This window comes from Manis javanica, chromosome 8 (genome assembly GCF_040802235.1).
Source record: "Manis javanica isolate MJ-LG chromosome 8, MJ_LKY, whole genome shotgun sequence".
NCBI lineage: Eukaryota > Metazoa > Chordata > Mammalia > Pholidota > Manidae > Manis > Manis javanica.
Genome location: NC_133163.1, coordinates 21383910 through 21400715, shown reverse-complemented (window position 1 = coordinate 21400715; position 16806 = coordinate 21383910). Strand labels below are relative to the sequence as shown.

The following is a 16806-nucleotide window of genomic DNA, read 5'->3' as shown; positions in this document are numbered from 1 at the left end:
AAAGAAGAAATTCAGATGGCCAACAGACACATGAAAAGATGCTCCACATCGCTAGTCATCAGAGAAATGCAAATTAAAACCACAATGAGATACCACCTCACATCAGTAAGGATCACCACCATCCAAAAGACAAACAACAACAAATGTTGGTGAGGTTGTGGAGAAAGGGGAACCCTCCTACACTGCTGGTGGGAATGTAAATTAATTCAACCATTGTGGAAAGCAGTATGGAGGTTCCTCAAAATGCTCAAAATAGACTTATCATTTGACCCAGGAATTCCACTTCTAGGAATTTACCCTAAGAATGCAGCACTCCAGTTTGAAAAAGACAGATGCACCCCTATGTTTATTGCAGTACTATTTACAATAGCCAAGAAATGGAAGCAACCCAAGTGTCCATCAGTAGATGAATGGATAAAGAAGATGTGGTATGTATACACAATGGAATATTATTCAGCCATAAGAAGAAAACAAATCCTACCATTTGTAACAACATGGATGGAGCTAGGGGGTATTATGCTCTATGAAATAAGCCAAGCAGAGAAAGACAAATACCAAATGATTTCAATCATCTGTGGAGTATAAGAACAAAAGAAAAACTGAAGGAACAAAACAGCAGCAGAATCACAGAACCCAAGAATGGACTAACAGTTACCAAAGGGAAAGAGACTGGGGAGAATGGGAGGGTAGGGGGTAGGGAGGGATAAGGGCAGGGAAGAAGAAAGGGGGTATTATGATTAGCATGTATAATGTGGGGGGTAGGGGAAAGGGGAGGGATTTGCAACACAGAGAAGACAAGTAGTGATTCTACCACATCTTACTAAGCTGATGGACAGTGACTGTAATGGGGTTTGTGGGGGGGACTTAGTGTAGGGGAGAGCCTAGTAAACATAATGTTCTTCATGTAATTGTAGATTAGTGATAACAAAATAAAATTTTAAAAAAATTATTACTAAAAAAAAAAAAAAGAAATAAAAACCCAGTGTGTATTTTATACTTACGGCACACCTCAATTCAGACTATCTGCATTTCAAGGGCTCAGTAGCCACAGGAGACCATAATTATTTTGTTGGATAACACAGCTCTACTCTATGAAGGAAGCTTATTGCCACTGTACTGGGTTGAAAGAACCAGTAGGTACTCCCTTCCACTAGCCCCAAAGCCCCACCCCCATGTTTTTGACCTTTTAATGAAACAAATGACTCTTCTAGAACTATAGAGCATGCTCATAGTTATGAATCATATTGACCCAACCCTGCTCCACCTGCCACATTTTCTTAAATGGTTAATAACTTTCCTTTTGCTACAAATGAAATACATGTTTTTGTTACCAATTAGAAAGTACAGATTACAACAAGAGAACTTTTATAAAATATCTCTAATCCCATTCCCTGAGAAATTCTACTGACATTTTACTGTACATCTATTTAGAAGTTTTCTTGTGCAATGTATGTAAAATAGTTTTATAATGCATGTACATTTTTGTAACAGGTTCTTTTTTACATAATATTACATTTTTCATCTCATGTTCTTTTCATGCAACTGTAAGATAATTTGAAATGGCAGAATATTTCATTTAGTGGCTGTATCATAGTTTATTTAAACAACCCCTTGTCTTTGGACATTGTAATTACCTGTCTGCCTATCTATGTATCTATCTGTCTGTCTATCTATCTATCTATCTATCTATCTATCTATCTATCTATCTATCTATCTATCTATCTTCTATCTACCCATCTATTTATATATCTATATTTAACTATCCTGAATGAGTTTGTTCTTTAGGTTTGTTTTGCCCATGTTTGGAGTGAGGGAACAGGAAACAATTTTACAGGTGGTCCAAAAAATGGGGAAAGAGTTGCAAATTGCTGCCAAATAAATAAAAAAGGTAATAGAGAGCTTCTTCAATCCACAAAAGCACTTTCCCAGGATAGCTTCAGCACTGGCTTCAGAGGGCCAAGGTTCAAATATTTGCCAATTCATTTGCTGTGTGACCTTGGGAAAGTCAATTAACCTTACTGAACTTCAGTTTCCCTACTTGTAAAATTAACACTATTTCTATCATTGGGGTGTTGTGAAGCTTCCATAAAATATTTGTAAAATATTCCATAAAATAAGTGTAAAGCACTTAGCCCAGCAGCAGGCACCTAATAAGCTTCCAATATGTGTTCCTATATTATTTACATATATATATGTACAAAGAACAGGAATAGCAGACTCTGTGGTGCTCTGTGCACATCAATTTACATCTCTTTTATTTATTATGTATATGTATCGTGTTCCAATTTCTGCATGCTTTTCTTTCTAGTAGATCATGCCTGCAATTAGGGGACTGCCTGGAGCTGATCTGAAGTGTTTACAATGGATTGACATAGAACTGTGAGAGCCCACACACTCTTTCTCTGGCTTGGGACCAATGCTAAAGCATAATATACACTCCAAGGCTCCTTTATGGGACCTTGTTGAGGCTGGGACTTAGCCTGAAATCACACCCTTGTCTTCCCAGTCTTTATTGTCCTACCTTCCTCTGTCCTTCTAGTTTCTCCTGGGAACACTTCCTTAATAAATCACTTGCACACAAATCCTTGCCTCTGGGACTGCTTCTGGGCCACCTGGACTAAGATGGGGGAATCCAGTCATTCTTTTCAAATAAGGAAAATCTAATCTAAGGTGTGTTGGTGTCTTGACAATGTTAATAGCACTTTCTCTTCTGCACAGACAAGTTCAAGTCACTCAGATACCAGATACAGTAATAATAGGCTGTTCCCTAAGGTTAAAGTAACACAGAAACATTGTAAATCATTCTGTGGGGGCAAAATTAGTTTTTGGCCATTTTGAGGTAACTCATTTTGTCCTCCAGGTAGATTTCAGGAAATGGCTGTTAGCAAATATTACCCTTAGAGGGCCTCCTGATATGGAGAACTGAGTGTTTGTAGCCTTATAAAAAGTAACTGATTTTTAAACTGTTGCAAGAAAGCATCTTAATATTATTTTTAAATAAAATTGTTTGAAGCAGGGGCAGTATTATTAGCTTGTTCTTCCTCCTCCTTGCAAGGAAGGCTCTTGATCAGCCACTTTCTTGCATGATTTGTGGTATAAAATCAGGAAAATGAGTAGAGTAAGACAGCCTGTACAAAGAAGGCCAAAATAACCAGAAAGCAGGTCAGTTTCTATAACCCAACACTAAGAAAGAGAAAGGGAGGAAGAAACTTGGGAAGTCTGGAGGTTTATCAGGGAGTGGCTTTGAAAGAAGGGAGAAGCAGAGGAAGGAACTTTTTTAAAGATGTGTTGTGACAATTATAAATGACTTCCCTTTAATGTTCTTTACATCCCACAAGACAGGAATTCCATTTATTGACTTAACAGTATCTCTTTGAAAATGACACTGTAATGAGCACAGGTCACAAGGGGCCCTGAATTATTTTTGAACTACTTTCAACATGTACTTTCCACTATTCCCTAATTCAGAACCAAATTCAATTTGAAAATGAGAGATTTCTGTTCTTTCTAAAGCTCTTATTTATCCCTATAATAAAGAGGGCAGATATTCTGAGCTAAGAAATTAAATGCTTGTTAATTATTTTAATTATTATGATCACAATCGGTACATTTTCTATTCAATTTCAATTAAATTATTTTACCTGATTATCATTACATCCCTTTGTTAATGAGAAGATATTATTGTCCACACGTGAAAGTTGAGGCTCAGATTGTTCGTGATTTACCTAGTCACAGAGATAGTTATTAGCAGATTGAGACTGACCAGACAACTCAAGGGGCAGGTAGAGTCTCTTCTCAATTACACTGCAGGAACACGGGTGGTAAAAGAAACACTGACAATGGTACATGGAGAAAACTCATCCCTAAAATGCCTTTTCATAGTTATTAGACCCTATTATTGCCCAGGTTTTCAAGATAATTTTGCAACCATGATGGAAATAATAGAGGGAAAGAGAACAGTGGATCTGAAAGTTAAGTTCTGTCATTTTGTAGGTGTTTTATCATCTCAATCCCATTAATTTTACTTTAGCTTGGCTGGAGGATGACAAACAGGCATGACTGGGGAGTCCAAGATGGCTTCATTCACATGTCTGTTGCCTCGGTAGGAAAGGCTGAATGCTGGTGAGGATGGCTGATGACTGACTGGAGCTCCTACATGTGGCCAAAGAATCTCGGGGTAGTCAGACTTTCATGACAGTTCAGGGCCCCAAAGGGAACTATTCCAAGAAACCCAGGCAGAAGCTACAATACTGCCTCAAATCTAACCTCAAAATCTGAGAACATCACTTCTACCACATTCTTTCATCCAGCAATCAAGGCCAGCCCAGATTCAAAGGGAGGGAAATTTGTGGCGATCTTTTTACTGTCACAGTGGATCTCAGTAAATCTTTTTTTTTCCTTTCAGTAGCAGTTTCCACATTACCTTATCTCTCTATGCAACAGGAATGAAAAAAAGAAGAGGAGGAAATATGATGCATAACAAAGAGAAAAATCAGTTAATAACAATAAACCCAGAATGACAGAGGTGAAGGAATTAACAGGCATTGACATTAAAACATCTGTTATAAGTCTTCTAAGCAATGTAAAGAAAATAAAGGAAAAACGTGACCATAATTAAGAAGAGAAATGGAAGATGTAAAGAAGATCCAAATGGAACTTTTATGGTTAAAAATATACAATATGAGAAAAACTGAATGGGCTTAAAAGCATTAAACACTACAGAAAAGAAACAGAACTTGAAGACTTAGCAATAAAAATTATTCAAAATTGAGTAGAGAGATATTTAAAATGAAGAGTACATCAGTGACCTATATGATAATAATGAGTCATTTAATATACATGTAATTTGAGTTCCAAAACAAAATGAGAGGGAAAGGGAGCAAAAAAATATATATTTGAAGGTGTAATGGCCAAAAGGTTTGTTAATGACTAAATTTGATAAAGACTAAATCTACAAAGCCAAGAAGCTCTAGTGAACCGCAAGAAGAATAAACACAAAGCAAACAATGCCAGAGTACCTCATAATCAAATTGTTTAAAAATGGTGATAAAGAGAATACCTTTAAAAAGCTAGAGGAAAAAAACACATTACATACAAAGGAACAAAGGTAAGAATGAGGACAGATTTCTTGACGGAAACTATACAAGTTGGAATGCAACAGAATGTCATCTTTGAAGTACTAAAAGAAAAAAAAATGTCAACCCAGAATTTTATGCCCAGTGAAAATTTCTTTCCATATTGAAAGCAAAATACTTTTTCAGCTAAATAAAAGTTGAACAGATTCATTGCTAGCAGATCTGCACTAAAAGCAAAAATAATAATACATTAAAGGAAGTTCTCTTTAGACAGAAAGAAAACAATACCCAATGGAAATTTGGATCTACATAAATTAATGAAGAGCACCAGACATAGTGGGTAGTAAGACTGTGGCTTGAAATCAATGTATAACAGTTGAAATGCAAGCACAGAAAAGAGATTTAACTCATACAAAAATGTTAAGAGATGAAATTCAAATTAGGTTGAGAAGGGCTTGGTTTTTGGTCATTTTTCAACATAAAATTATTTTTCTCTTCCCCAACCATAATGGCAATGACAACAAAAACATGCACATATGTAGATACACACATACATACACAAACACACACACACACCCCTCCAAAAATGTTTGACCCTGGTATTCAAAATTTCTGAACAGATGATAAATATATGCAAACTATTTCATGAACATCTAGCTCATTGTCCTGGTTTGAAAGTTCTCTAAGCTAATAGAATATTTTCTTCCTGGATAAAATTCACTGATAATACTTTGGAATTTTAATGATTGATAGCAAACTTATGAACTGCCAACTGGCATGTGAGAACCAAGAAAAATGTTCCCTTCTGCCAAAGCTACTTCAGAACACTGGACAGATGACAAGTATTCACCAAGCTGCTTTTATCTACAAGTACAAACTCAATGACAGCTATGTTTAGGGGTATTATTTTAGATATCATGCCTTATAATTCCTGACATTCTTTATTTTGCAATATATACTAATTCACTTTCATATCTACCTCTCCTTCCTTGCATAATAACTAAGTGAAAAGGGTAGATATTATCACTCTTTTTTCAGCTGAGGTTCAAAAAGCCCAGACTCCCAATTCATCACCTGCTTCCTTCACTGATACTTTTAATCCTTCAGATTCTGTTGCAAACTTTAGCCTTTGGGCCTCAACTTAAATCAGTGCCTTGCAGAGGTCTTTTCATACACTTAGAAATGTCACTACTCTTCCTTTATAGCATTAACACAGTGGTAATATAGTCATTTATATGCTTTTTTTAAAATGTCTGGCTCCTCCACTGGTCTCAGCTCATGAAGACAGGACCTTTGTCTGACTTGCTTACCCTTACATTCCCCACACCATGCCTGATGCCTAGAATATGGTAAGCACTCAACATACATATAGTACTAAATGTGTTTTGATTCCTGAAGTGCCTCTGGGTCACAACTTCACAACAAAGGAAGGAATCTGTCTATAGTTATGTAGTTTCAGAATACTTTATCTCTATGTACTTCATAATGGAAGCTTACAGGAAACCTGACTGCTATTGCTTTATTATATGAACTTAAGTCACTCAACCTTCCTTCAGGTCATTCATCCATAAAATAACAAGAGTTGGACAAGTATATAAGTTTTAAATAGTGTTTCTCAAAGCCTAACATGTTCTATGAGCATTGAGGAAGAGTATTAAAGGGCACCATTTGTATTTTGTTCTTTTTTTATGGATCAAGTGAGAACACTGAACTAATTAAACAGCAATTCCAGGATAAGTGTATAATAAAATATTCCCAATATTATTGAGGCTGTACTATGATGCTCCCTAGGAAATTGGAAACAAATAGGGTACATTTTTAAAGTAACACATAATGGATCATAATAGAGAAATATAAAATCTCTTAAAGGAACGAGAATAATCCCCTGCAAACTGGTAGAAAAAAAAAAAACATCCATCAGGCAGAGGATTGATCAGACATAAAAGTAGAGAAAAAGTGGAGTCACTGTGGAAAACTGTGGAAATTCCCATCTAGTCAATGTCCAGGACGAAGGAAACTTAAATCAGTGAATTTCAAGTGTTCATACCCCATTCCTTATAAGAAATGGCAGGGTCATTCCTTATAAGAAATGGTGACGTTAGTCTCTTAGCTTGAGAACATTAAAAAATGAGTCCATCTCCTTGTTTTGATTAATATCATGCACTTCAATCTTCTGATCTGTCTTGTTTCCCTACCACAGTTTGCCCACAAGAAAAAATGGACACACCATCATAACATCATGTGACAGCTGTACTTACCATCAATGAATCGGCAAACTGATTTGCATGTTTTTGTTTCTTTAGCACAAACTTCTCTAATGATCAGCATGTTCCAACCATTGTTCTATGTGCTTCTAATAATAATTTATTAAGTTTTCATAGCAACCTATGAGATAAGTATTTACACTGTGCAGTGCTAAAGAATCTGATTTCTTTTGTCTGTGACTGAATCCCTGTTCTCCTATTTAACAACTGTGTGGCGATTAGCAAGTTATTTAACTTTTCTATATCTCAGATCATTATCTGCAAAATGAGGATAATATTATTACCTATTCATAGGGCTGTTATGAAGATGTAATAATAAATGCAATGTACTTTTACAGTGCTCGGACAATGAGTGTGATGTAGGTGGTATTATTAATTTCAATCTCTTTCAGAAAGAGATTGATTTTACTATAAGGAATTCACTCATGTGACGATGGAGCTGAGAAGCCTGAGATCTGCAGCAGGAAAGCTGGGAGCACAGGAGAGCTGATGGTATAAATCTAGTTCCAGTACAAAGGCGTGAGAATCAAGAGACCCACTGTGTAAGTTCCTGTTTAAGTCCAACACCAAAAGCAAGAGATCAATATTCCAGCTTGAAGATAGCCAGGCAGAGAGAAAGAATTCTTTCTTTCTTATACAGCCTGTTGTTCTATTCAGGCCTTCAATGAATTGGATGAGGTCATTGAGGAGGGCAATCTACTTTACTCAGTCTACTGATTCAAATGTCAATCTCACCCAGAAACACCCTCACAGACACATCCAAAATAATGTTTAACAAAATATCTGGGTGCTGCATGCACGATCGACACATAAAATGAACCTTGTATACACTTGGTTATACAAATATGCTTTTTTACTTGACTGCACATTTCTCCAAATCCTCTGGTAATTAAAAATACCAATCAAGAATGTTATGCTTACACATCTACCAGTATGGCTAAAATTAGAAAGATTGATAATACCAGGTGTTGGTGGGGATGTAGAGTTAACTGGAACACCCCATTCATCACTTTTAAAAGTGAACATGGTATAATCACTTGGGAAACTGGCAGTTTCTGTTAGTGTTAAGTGTATAAAGCTATGATCCATAAGTACCATTCCTAGGAATATACTCAAGAGCAATGATTGTATATGCCCATACAAAGATCTGTATGAGGGTGTTCATAGAAGCTTTAATCATAATGGCCCCAAATTGGAAAAAATCAAATAGGGAATGAATAAACAAATTGTATGCATTAATAATTAGCATTAAAATTACTGATACATGCATCAACATGGACGAATCTCAAAACATTATGTTAAACAACAGAGGCCAGACAGAAAAGGGTAGCAAATATATGATTACACTTATGTAAAGTTAATAAGGAAGCAATGTATGGTGATAGAAGTTAGAATAGTGGTTATGTTTTGTGAAGGGGAGGGTTACTAATTGGAAAGGAGAACAAGGGAACTTTTTGGGATGATGGAGATACTCTATATTTTGATCCAGGTCCTGGATATATGTATATGGATATGTAAACTATAAGTATACTTATATATACTTAGATACACTGAAGACTTGTGTATCAGAGTGGACATAAATTATACTTTGAACTTGTGAAAAAAAAGTTTCCACCCAAAATATATCACAAATAATGAAATAAAACTGAATTAAAGTTTTTTTAAAAATCTGAACACCTAAACCATGCATTACGAATTGAAAGCTCTCTCCCAGAGGAACTAAACTGGACAATTTCCATAAGCCAAACCTGTCAAGCTATTGCTTGGGTTTCTATGCCACAGATCACAAAAATTAAAGCCCAAATGGAAACTTCCAAAATGATGACTCACAGGTGCCTTTGGAATCTGGGTGGTGAGTTGAGCTTCACACCTTGTATTGTAGGTGTCACCTGGTATTTTTGTACTATTTGTGAATAATCCAGCAGCCACATTGATTAAAATGTCACTCTACCACCAAAACCAGAAAACTCAACATAGTACAAATTAAAATATTTTTCATACTTAAAAAATAGTCTATATGCAAAGCATCCCAAATGTTTGACTACATGATCCTGGGTCTACATCCCTGATTTTAATTCCTGTGATTGCAACCCCTTCCCACAACCCACTGCAGAGTATGAAAAATAATTGTGCAATTTTAAAACATATTCACCAATGAGAATTTCTTCTCACCAAAGTAAAATCAACAGGCAAATGATAAATGCTATATTAATATTGTCCAGTTTATAATTTACAACTTTACAATATGTAAGTATCTGGATTATTTGTACCAATTCCCTGTTTTTCTACGACTAGTACTTTCTGTGGTTACAATGACTAGTTCAGGGCTATACACTTGGCACATCTCAATGAAATATTGGTTGATTGATTGATTGACACACGTATTTAATAGGAGGCCTTTGAAGTACAGATGGTGATATTGAACAAACTTGATACAACATCACAAAATATTCTCAGCCTGATTGCCAAGAGACTAAAATGTCACACACAAATGGGAAGTTTGGTGTTTCTGGACCACACAAGCTTAACCATGGCAGAGAAAATCAGCCACGCTTCTCAACTCAAAATTCAGTCATACTCATCTACTTATACTTCACATTTTTTTATCAAGCGGGGTCTATCATGGGAAACATGCAGCACTGATTAATTAAAACCCACACCCACATGTGCACAAATACACACAAACTATATATTTATGAGTCGAGAAACTTTGTAAGAAACAAGATGTTGAAACATTGATTGTATTTACATGTCAATGATACCTCAGTGAATTGAGCCTACTATCATGCAGGACTACTATGAAAAATTTAATAGCACAAACTGTTCTTGTTGGAGCATAAAGAACTGTCTGCTTTCTTTACGAGCATTAACCAGATTTCCCTCCCTCATTGCTTTTGCAAGAAGGAGGATCCTATTCTGCAAAACCTTCAAGTCAATCAGTGGCACTTCACGTGCATTTTTATTTCTGCATTCTATCTTCCAAATGCAGACATTTGAGAAATATAAATCTTACCTTGGCAAAGCCCAAAGGAAACATCTGACTCTAAGTCATATCCTCACTGAGCATTCATGGTTCAATAAGTCGTAGAAAAATAAATTAAATTGCATCATCAGCTTAAATACTTCTCTCATAATTTCCATATCCTAAACCCAACTTGTTTAACTATTAAATGTACTTACTCCAATTAGGATACAAAAACTATAGCTCTACACTTTTTTCCCAATGAGTTACATGTGATGCCTTATTTATTAATAGTAAACACTGGTCCAATTTGTATGAAGTAAGTTTTCTGATTTTTTTCATTATGTTTTAGGGCAAATAACCAAATATTTGAGGATAATAACTGCTTTCTTATTTTGAACCATCAAAGGCAAATAAAAGAGTTTCTTCAGTACTAAGTCATTTTCATATGAAATAAATACTATTTTGATGCTAATTATTTGAACAATAGTGTGACACTTTGAAGCTTTTCTGATGTTTTTATCAAAAAGAAGTCAACTTAGATATGTATTTTTGCTTTTCCACAAATATTCACAATTATTCTGAAAGTAAAATAAAATATTTGGCCAAATAATTACAGTCATTTGCTTTTTTCCACTCTCCTATCCGCTTCTAGAGCAGTAATCACACTGTCACAAAATTTTTAAATAAAAGTTCTGTTTTTGAAAATGTAGACAATGGAGAGAACAACCAGCTGCTTGCCCCTGGATGCCACAACAAGAGAAACAGGTTGATGTAAACACTTATTGGTTAGCTTTAGCCACAGAATTACTGCCTAACAAAATCACCATGAAACCTCCTTAAGGGTAAAGCTCAGGGATCTGGGGTCAGCTAAGGGTCAGCAAGGCAGCCACATATTATAATAATTTATTCTCCAAAACCCTTATCTCATAGTAAAACTACTGGGGTAAATGAAGCCAAGGCTCTATAAATAAACATGGTATCTTCATCATTTAATTCACTAGTTACCACATCCTAGCCAATGATTTTTGCTCTTTCTTCGAAGAGAAATAGATGCTTTGGAAGAAAATTCTTCCTCCATGTTTTCGTAATGTTCATCAGGCTGATAACATTTTAAAACCTAGGGAAGAAAGTGGAGGAAGCCTAAACTCCTATGTGGTGAATTGTAGAGTGGCAACCAAGACAAATTTTACCAAACGTAAAGAATACTTTGTAACTTATTAATGAGTTCATTTTTCCAGATTATGTACACATTACTCAGAATATATCCGGTAAAATGTACAAGCTGCCAAATCGAATTTGGCAATTTATATAATCAGTTGTCATCTGATAATTTATTCATCTAACATTATTAAAATCATTCTGTCTCAGGCTGCATTATAATCATCATCATGATATTAACCAAATTCACTCAGTAAATAGATAATTCATTTTCATCTTAGGCTTGGATTGCTGGCAGTCCTCCCTCACTTTTGCTTAGGTTATGCTTCTTGTATCATTAGTAAGACAGCTGTTCTGAGCTACGTAGCCCTTATTGGTCTATTTGTACTGGTGGGCTTTTTTTGGTAAGAAATCTGGCTGTGAAGAGTATCTTATTTGTGGAAATAAACAAAGTATTCAAGTACTTTTGTTTTTTAAAAGATGTTCTGCTGCATAGGTGAGGAAAAAAACTTTTTCCTTTTACCCTTCTCGGTCCCCAGCTAGGGCTCCATAACCAAAGACAGATTAGCAAGAAGCACACAAACTTATTTAAGTTTTACCTGACCCGGGAGCCTTTCTGAGGAAATGCAGACTTGAAGAAGGGATTAAAACTGAGTGCTTTTATGCCAGATTTGACGGAGTGGAAAGTGGCAGGGAAATGTGATAGGACAAAGGGGTACAAGCGAAGGGTAGTGAACTAGAGGAAACTTAGCAAGGTGCATCCCTTCGGATTCCCCTCCGCATGCCTCTTACCCTTACCTCTGAGTACAGGGAGGGCACCCCTCACATGAGGGCCTTATGACTTGCTTCAAGGGAGAAGTGGGGTCAGAGTGTCCTCTCTGCACCTGCTGTTTCTAAAATTCCTCCAACTTAAAATATTCAATGTGCCGAGGTGCCATATTTTGGGTAGTATGTCCTGAACCCCATCATTCCCCCATCTGAAACTTTCCCCAAGCAGTCTGACAGTCCAGAAACTTAGTCAGTAGGTTGTCCCATATCCAGGGAAACCAGTCTCTCAGTCCCAGGCTTAGGTCAGTCCTACGCAGGTGAGTTTCATTTCAGGAGGAGGTGATATGGGTGGGGGAGGGCACCCACCTGAGGCAGGCCTCTGTATGGTCTTAGCAATCAGACATTTAATGAGGACATTTCCATGGAAATAAAAGGAAAACAAAGGTTAATAATTAGAGAACAAACTACAAATTCAGCTTTTGAGTCGAGAGGGCAGTCAGTCAAGATTTCTGGACATTGGGCTCAGAGCATCTTTAGGTGATAGAGTAAGGGCAAGCAGTAACAACTGATAAAATTTGGGGTATGCAGTTTGAATATCTCTGGTGGTGGCACTGAATGTTCCAGTGAACTTGCTGAGTGGCCCACACAGCAGTAGGCACAAATGGTACCCATACCTGATCTGGTAGGGTGATTTCCTAAAATTAGTACCAGCATCAAGCCTCAGCTTACAGGGCTTTGGGAAATGGGTAGTTTTAGTTTTTAGTGATGCCAAATCAGGAAGATGGAAAAAGAATTGGAAACATTAATAACTGACAAAATGCACAAAATGGCATTCTCCAGTTTAAAGGGATGAAAATAGCTCAGAGTTAATGAACATCTACTAAGATGGGCTATAGTTTTTTACTGAAACAAAATTTTTCACTACAGTTATCTCTATTTCTACCAAAGATGATCAAAGACTATTTTTATTTGCAAAAATAAGTCTAGTCTCATTATGTTTGGCCCAAGTATTGACATAAGGGCCGCAAGAGGAGTAAGTGGTAATATAGGCTCTTTTAAGTCTGTTTTGCAGGGGTGGTCTGGGAAATCTCAAAGTGAGTTCAAAGTCAAGAAGACTTTATTTAGAATTTGATTTGGGGAAGCTTGTCAGAAATGTCAGAAGGTTTGAACACATGACTAAATAAGCTCTTGATCATCTATTTAACCAAAGTGATAATAAAAGGTACTAAAGACAAATACAGATGGTTACATGGTTGTGAATATGTACATGTAAAAACCCTTAGCTCTTTTAGTATTACGAAGACTAGATTAAGTTACCTGAAGATCTGATAAAAACAACATGACTTGTTATTCTTGTATCTTTTTAACCTCATAATCTTGAATCTGGGCCAACAGGCTTTTTATCAATCCAATTAAGGGAATGTAAGTGGGAGCCCTGTGAGGGAGGGCAGGTTAATTCACAGGACCTGAATTTCTGAAATCATATCTTAAGGCAACATTGGGCCTCATGCTGAACCACCAAGGGTTGGAAAGGGATGACCATCTGCCCTTTTGTCATTCACATCACTTCCCCCCACTCCTAAACTAATAGGTCCTTTCTTAAACTAATTTGGCCCTGCTGATGCTCTGATTAGGTAAGTCACAGACACATTTAACAGACAGACATGAAGGATGGGGTAAATGGAACTACCGTAAATAGGCTTTTGGAAGGTGGAAGTTAAAATGTCAGAGGAGAAGTGTTCACAGTTCTCTGATTCGGTCTCAGTCATTCAGTGAGCTTGTGCCTCTGGCCTGTGAACTTCACAAGGGTTTCTAGGTGTTTTCTCTCCTCTTCATCAATCACAGTCCAGGTTTTTTGGCCCTGGCACTGGTTCCCCCTGTGGTTTCTGCTGATGGGTCTCTGCTGTGGGAAGCAGAGACTCCCTGTACCCATCTACCTGTCTCTCCAACCTTGGGGACAGTGGTTTGCCCTATGTATTCCTCTATCTTGCCCATCCAAGAGTTACTGATTTTTCAGTCTGTTCAGCATTTCATTTGTTGTTAGGAGGGAGGGGAAGTTCCAGAACCAGAAGTTCCAAATATATTTCAATCACTGCAAAAATTAATAGTTCAAAGAATGCACAGATCAACTAAATAGATTGTTGAGAAATGCCCCTGCAATCTAGAAGGGAAAAATTCACAATTTTAGTCTAATATCTTTAAATAAGGAGCAAGTGGATGATGTGTGATTCCCAACATTTAAGTAACATAAACAGACTCCTAGATATGGTAGGCGTGGTGAGGTGTTGTCTTTTTGCAAAGTGATTTAGGACAATGGGTACATACAGACTTTTCCATGCAGGTTCTATTCAAGCTACAGTTACAGCAAAGAAAGGGAGTAAAAAATCGAGCACCTAGGTAGAGAGACGTACTGGAATGCATGAAGATATCTCATTATCTACAAGGGAAAACGGTCTCAGTCATCTGAAAAGTATCCAGAAAAGCAAACTGGAAGGAAAGCCACAGCCTTCAGGCTGCACATGCAGCAAAGGTGTCACAATCTTGAGAGGAATTAGCTCCTTATCAGTCAGTTATTTCCAAATTGTGTCAAGTAGATGATAAGATCAAGGTTGAAGAGATTTTGCTTGGTCAAAGATTGAAATCATACTACTATTTTTAATCTTTAAGATATATCAAATACATTTAATCCTCTTAACATATTCTTAATACATATTTGGGTGGCGTTCTAAGACATTTCCATTGACAAGTGCCTATGAATTCAGTAGCCCTAAAAAAACTTAGGAATATATTATGCTGCCCTCCAGTTAACAAGTTGAATTGGTGTTAGACAAGGCATACTAGTTTCCTGCGACTTCAAAGATGAAGTTTAACATTCCTTTTTGCATTTGAATCTCTCTCAATTCTTATTTTGTTAGAGAATAAATTGTATGTTTTTCATCAAGTATTATTTTTATTGTTTGTTGTTATTTGTTGTTATTTTTTTCCAATGACATACTCATTGTAAGGATTGACATGATTCTAATAATGTATTCTTTATAATTAAGGTGAGTTAATAGAAGAGCTCAGTGATTAAAACTGTAATTGTATAACCGTTATTTTCATAGGAAGTTTATAGAGACTCATCTGAAAACCATTCCCAGTCGTGCATTTTCAAATCTGCCCAATATTTCCAGGATGTAAGTAATTTTTTTGAATATAAAGAGAAGTTTGCAACTGTGACATGTTATTTTCTAAATGTACTCTATCAAGAAAAATACTTATTATATATTGTACTTGTGTAAGCCGTGACATCTACATTTCCAATGCATGTGAAAAGCTTGTATACAAGATGTTTATTTGTTTTGCTACATCTCTGCTCCCTAATTCTAAATGGTTTTTTTAAACCTAAAGCAAATTTAAATTCATTTGGTCTTGAGAATTTAATAATTTTTTAATTTATTTTAATATATCTTGTAAGGCGTCAAAACTTCAGCCGGGAGTCTCATCCATATATAGATTTACATAACTATCTTTAGTCTATGTATACTAGTTACCAATTCGAGATTCACTTTTCACCAGTAGTACAAATGTACATTTTGTCATCAGTGTAGCCAATGATTTCAGACTTCTGTCACTTAATTAAAAATAATTCTAAACTGTAGAAAACTGAACTGCTATATACTCAAGGACTCCAAGAGTATATCTGCATGTACATATGAAGAGTAGTTCATATGAAATGAACTAGGTTTTTATTTCATTTAATTGATTCTGACAAGCAACAAAGATAATTCAGGCTCACAAAATGACATAATAACCAGAAGCAGCCTGTGTGATTCTGGCTAAATTTATTTCATTTCATGACCATTATTTGAGTGTCTATTGTGTGATTCAGGGATATTTGACATATTCACTTGTCACAACTAGAGAGGAGGGTGCTATTAGCATATAATGGGTAAAGGCAAATGCTGTAAAGGCATCGCTATTCCCCTACAACCAAGAATTATCTAGTCCACAATGGCAATCATGGGCTATTTCACTAATCGTGGTACTGAAGTGCCATTCCAGCTCAACAACTCTGCAGTCTTGATTTTCCTGACCAGCCCTTCCTGTTTCATATTCTTGCTTCCTTTGTTGTCTTGGTATCACTCTCCTACCCTCTCCTTAACATCTTACCCTGGCTACTCTGCCTCAGTTTCCTTTCCTGGCTTCCTATTTCATCGCCATTTCATTTTATTTTCACTTCATTTCATTCCTTAATTTCTGGTTCTTTCTTTGTTTATTTTGTCCTGATTCCTTTAAATCCTCCTCTTCTTGAATGGTTACTCCCATTCTTTCGGTGTCACTGTTACATAATACAACTAATTCCTGAAGGAACATCTCTAACCCCGACTCGTTCCTATAATTCAGGCCTGCATTAGAAACTTCTTTCCGAATACCATCACCTGGATGTCCCACAGGCACTTCAGAAGATCCAAAATATTCATCACTTCCCGTAAACTGTCCCTTCTCTACTCCTCCTTTTAACAGCATCACCATTTAGTGGCCTGTAAAGTGAACACCTCAAAGTTCCTCTTAGTTCTTCCTTTCCCTCCATTCC

At 36.4% G+C, this 16806-nt stretch overlaps 1 protein-coding gene across 1 annotated transcript in view; it reads left to right on the top strand.

The window, feature by feature from the left end:
• Window positions 1–16806, top strand: part of LOC108384765 (thyrotropin receptor) — a 117478-nt gene that overhangs the window by 64198 nt on the left and 36474 nt on the right. The window contains exon 2 of the mRNA XM_073242023.1: window positions 15335–15406. Within this exon, the coding sequence (XP_073098124.1) occupies window positions 15335–15406 (72 nt within the window). The remainder of the gene's footprint in view (window positions 1–15334; window positions 15407–16806) is intronic.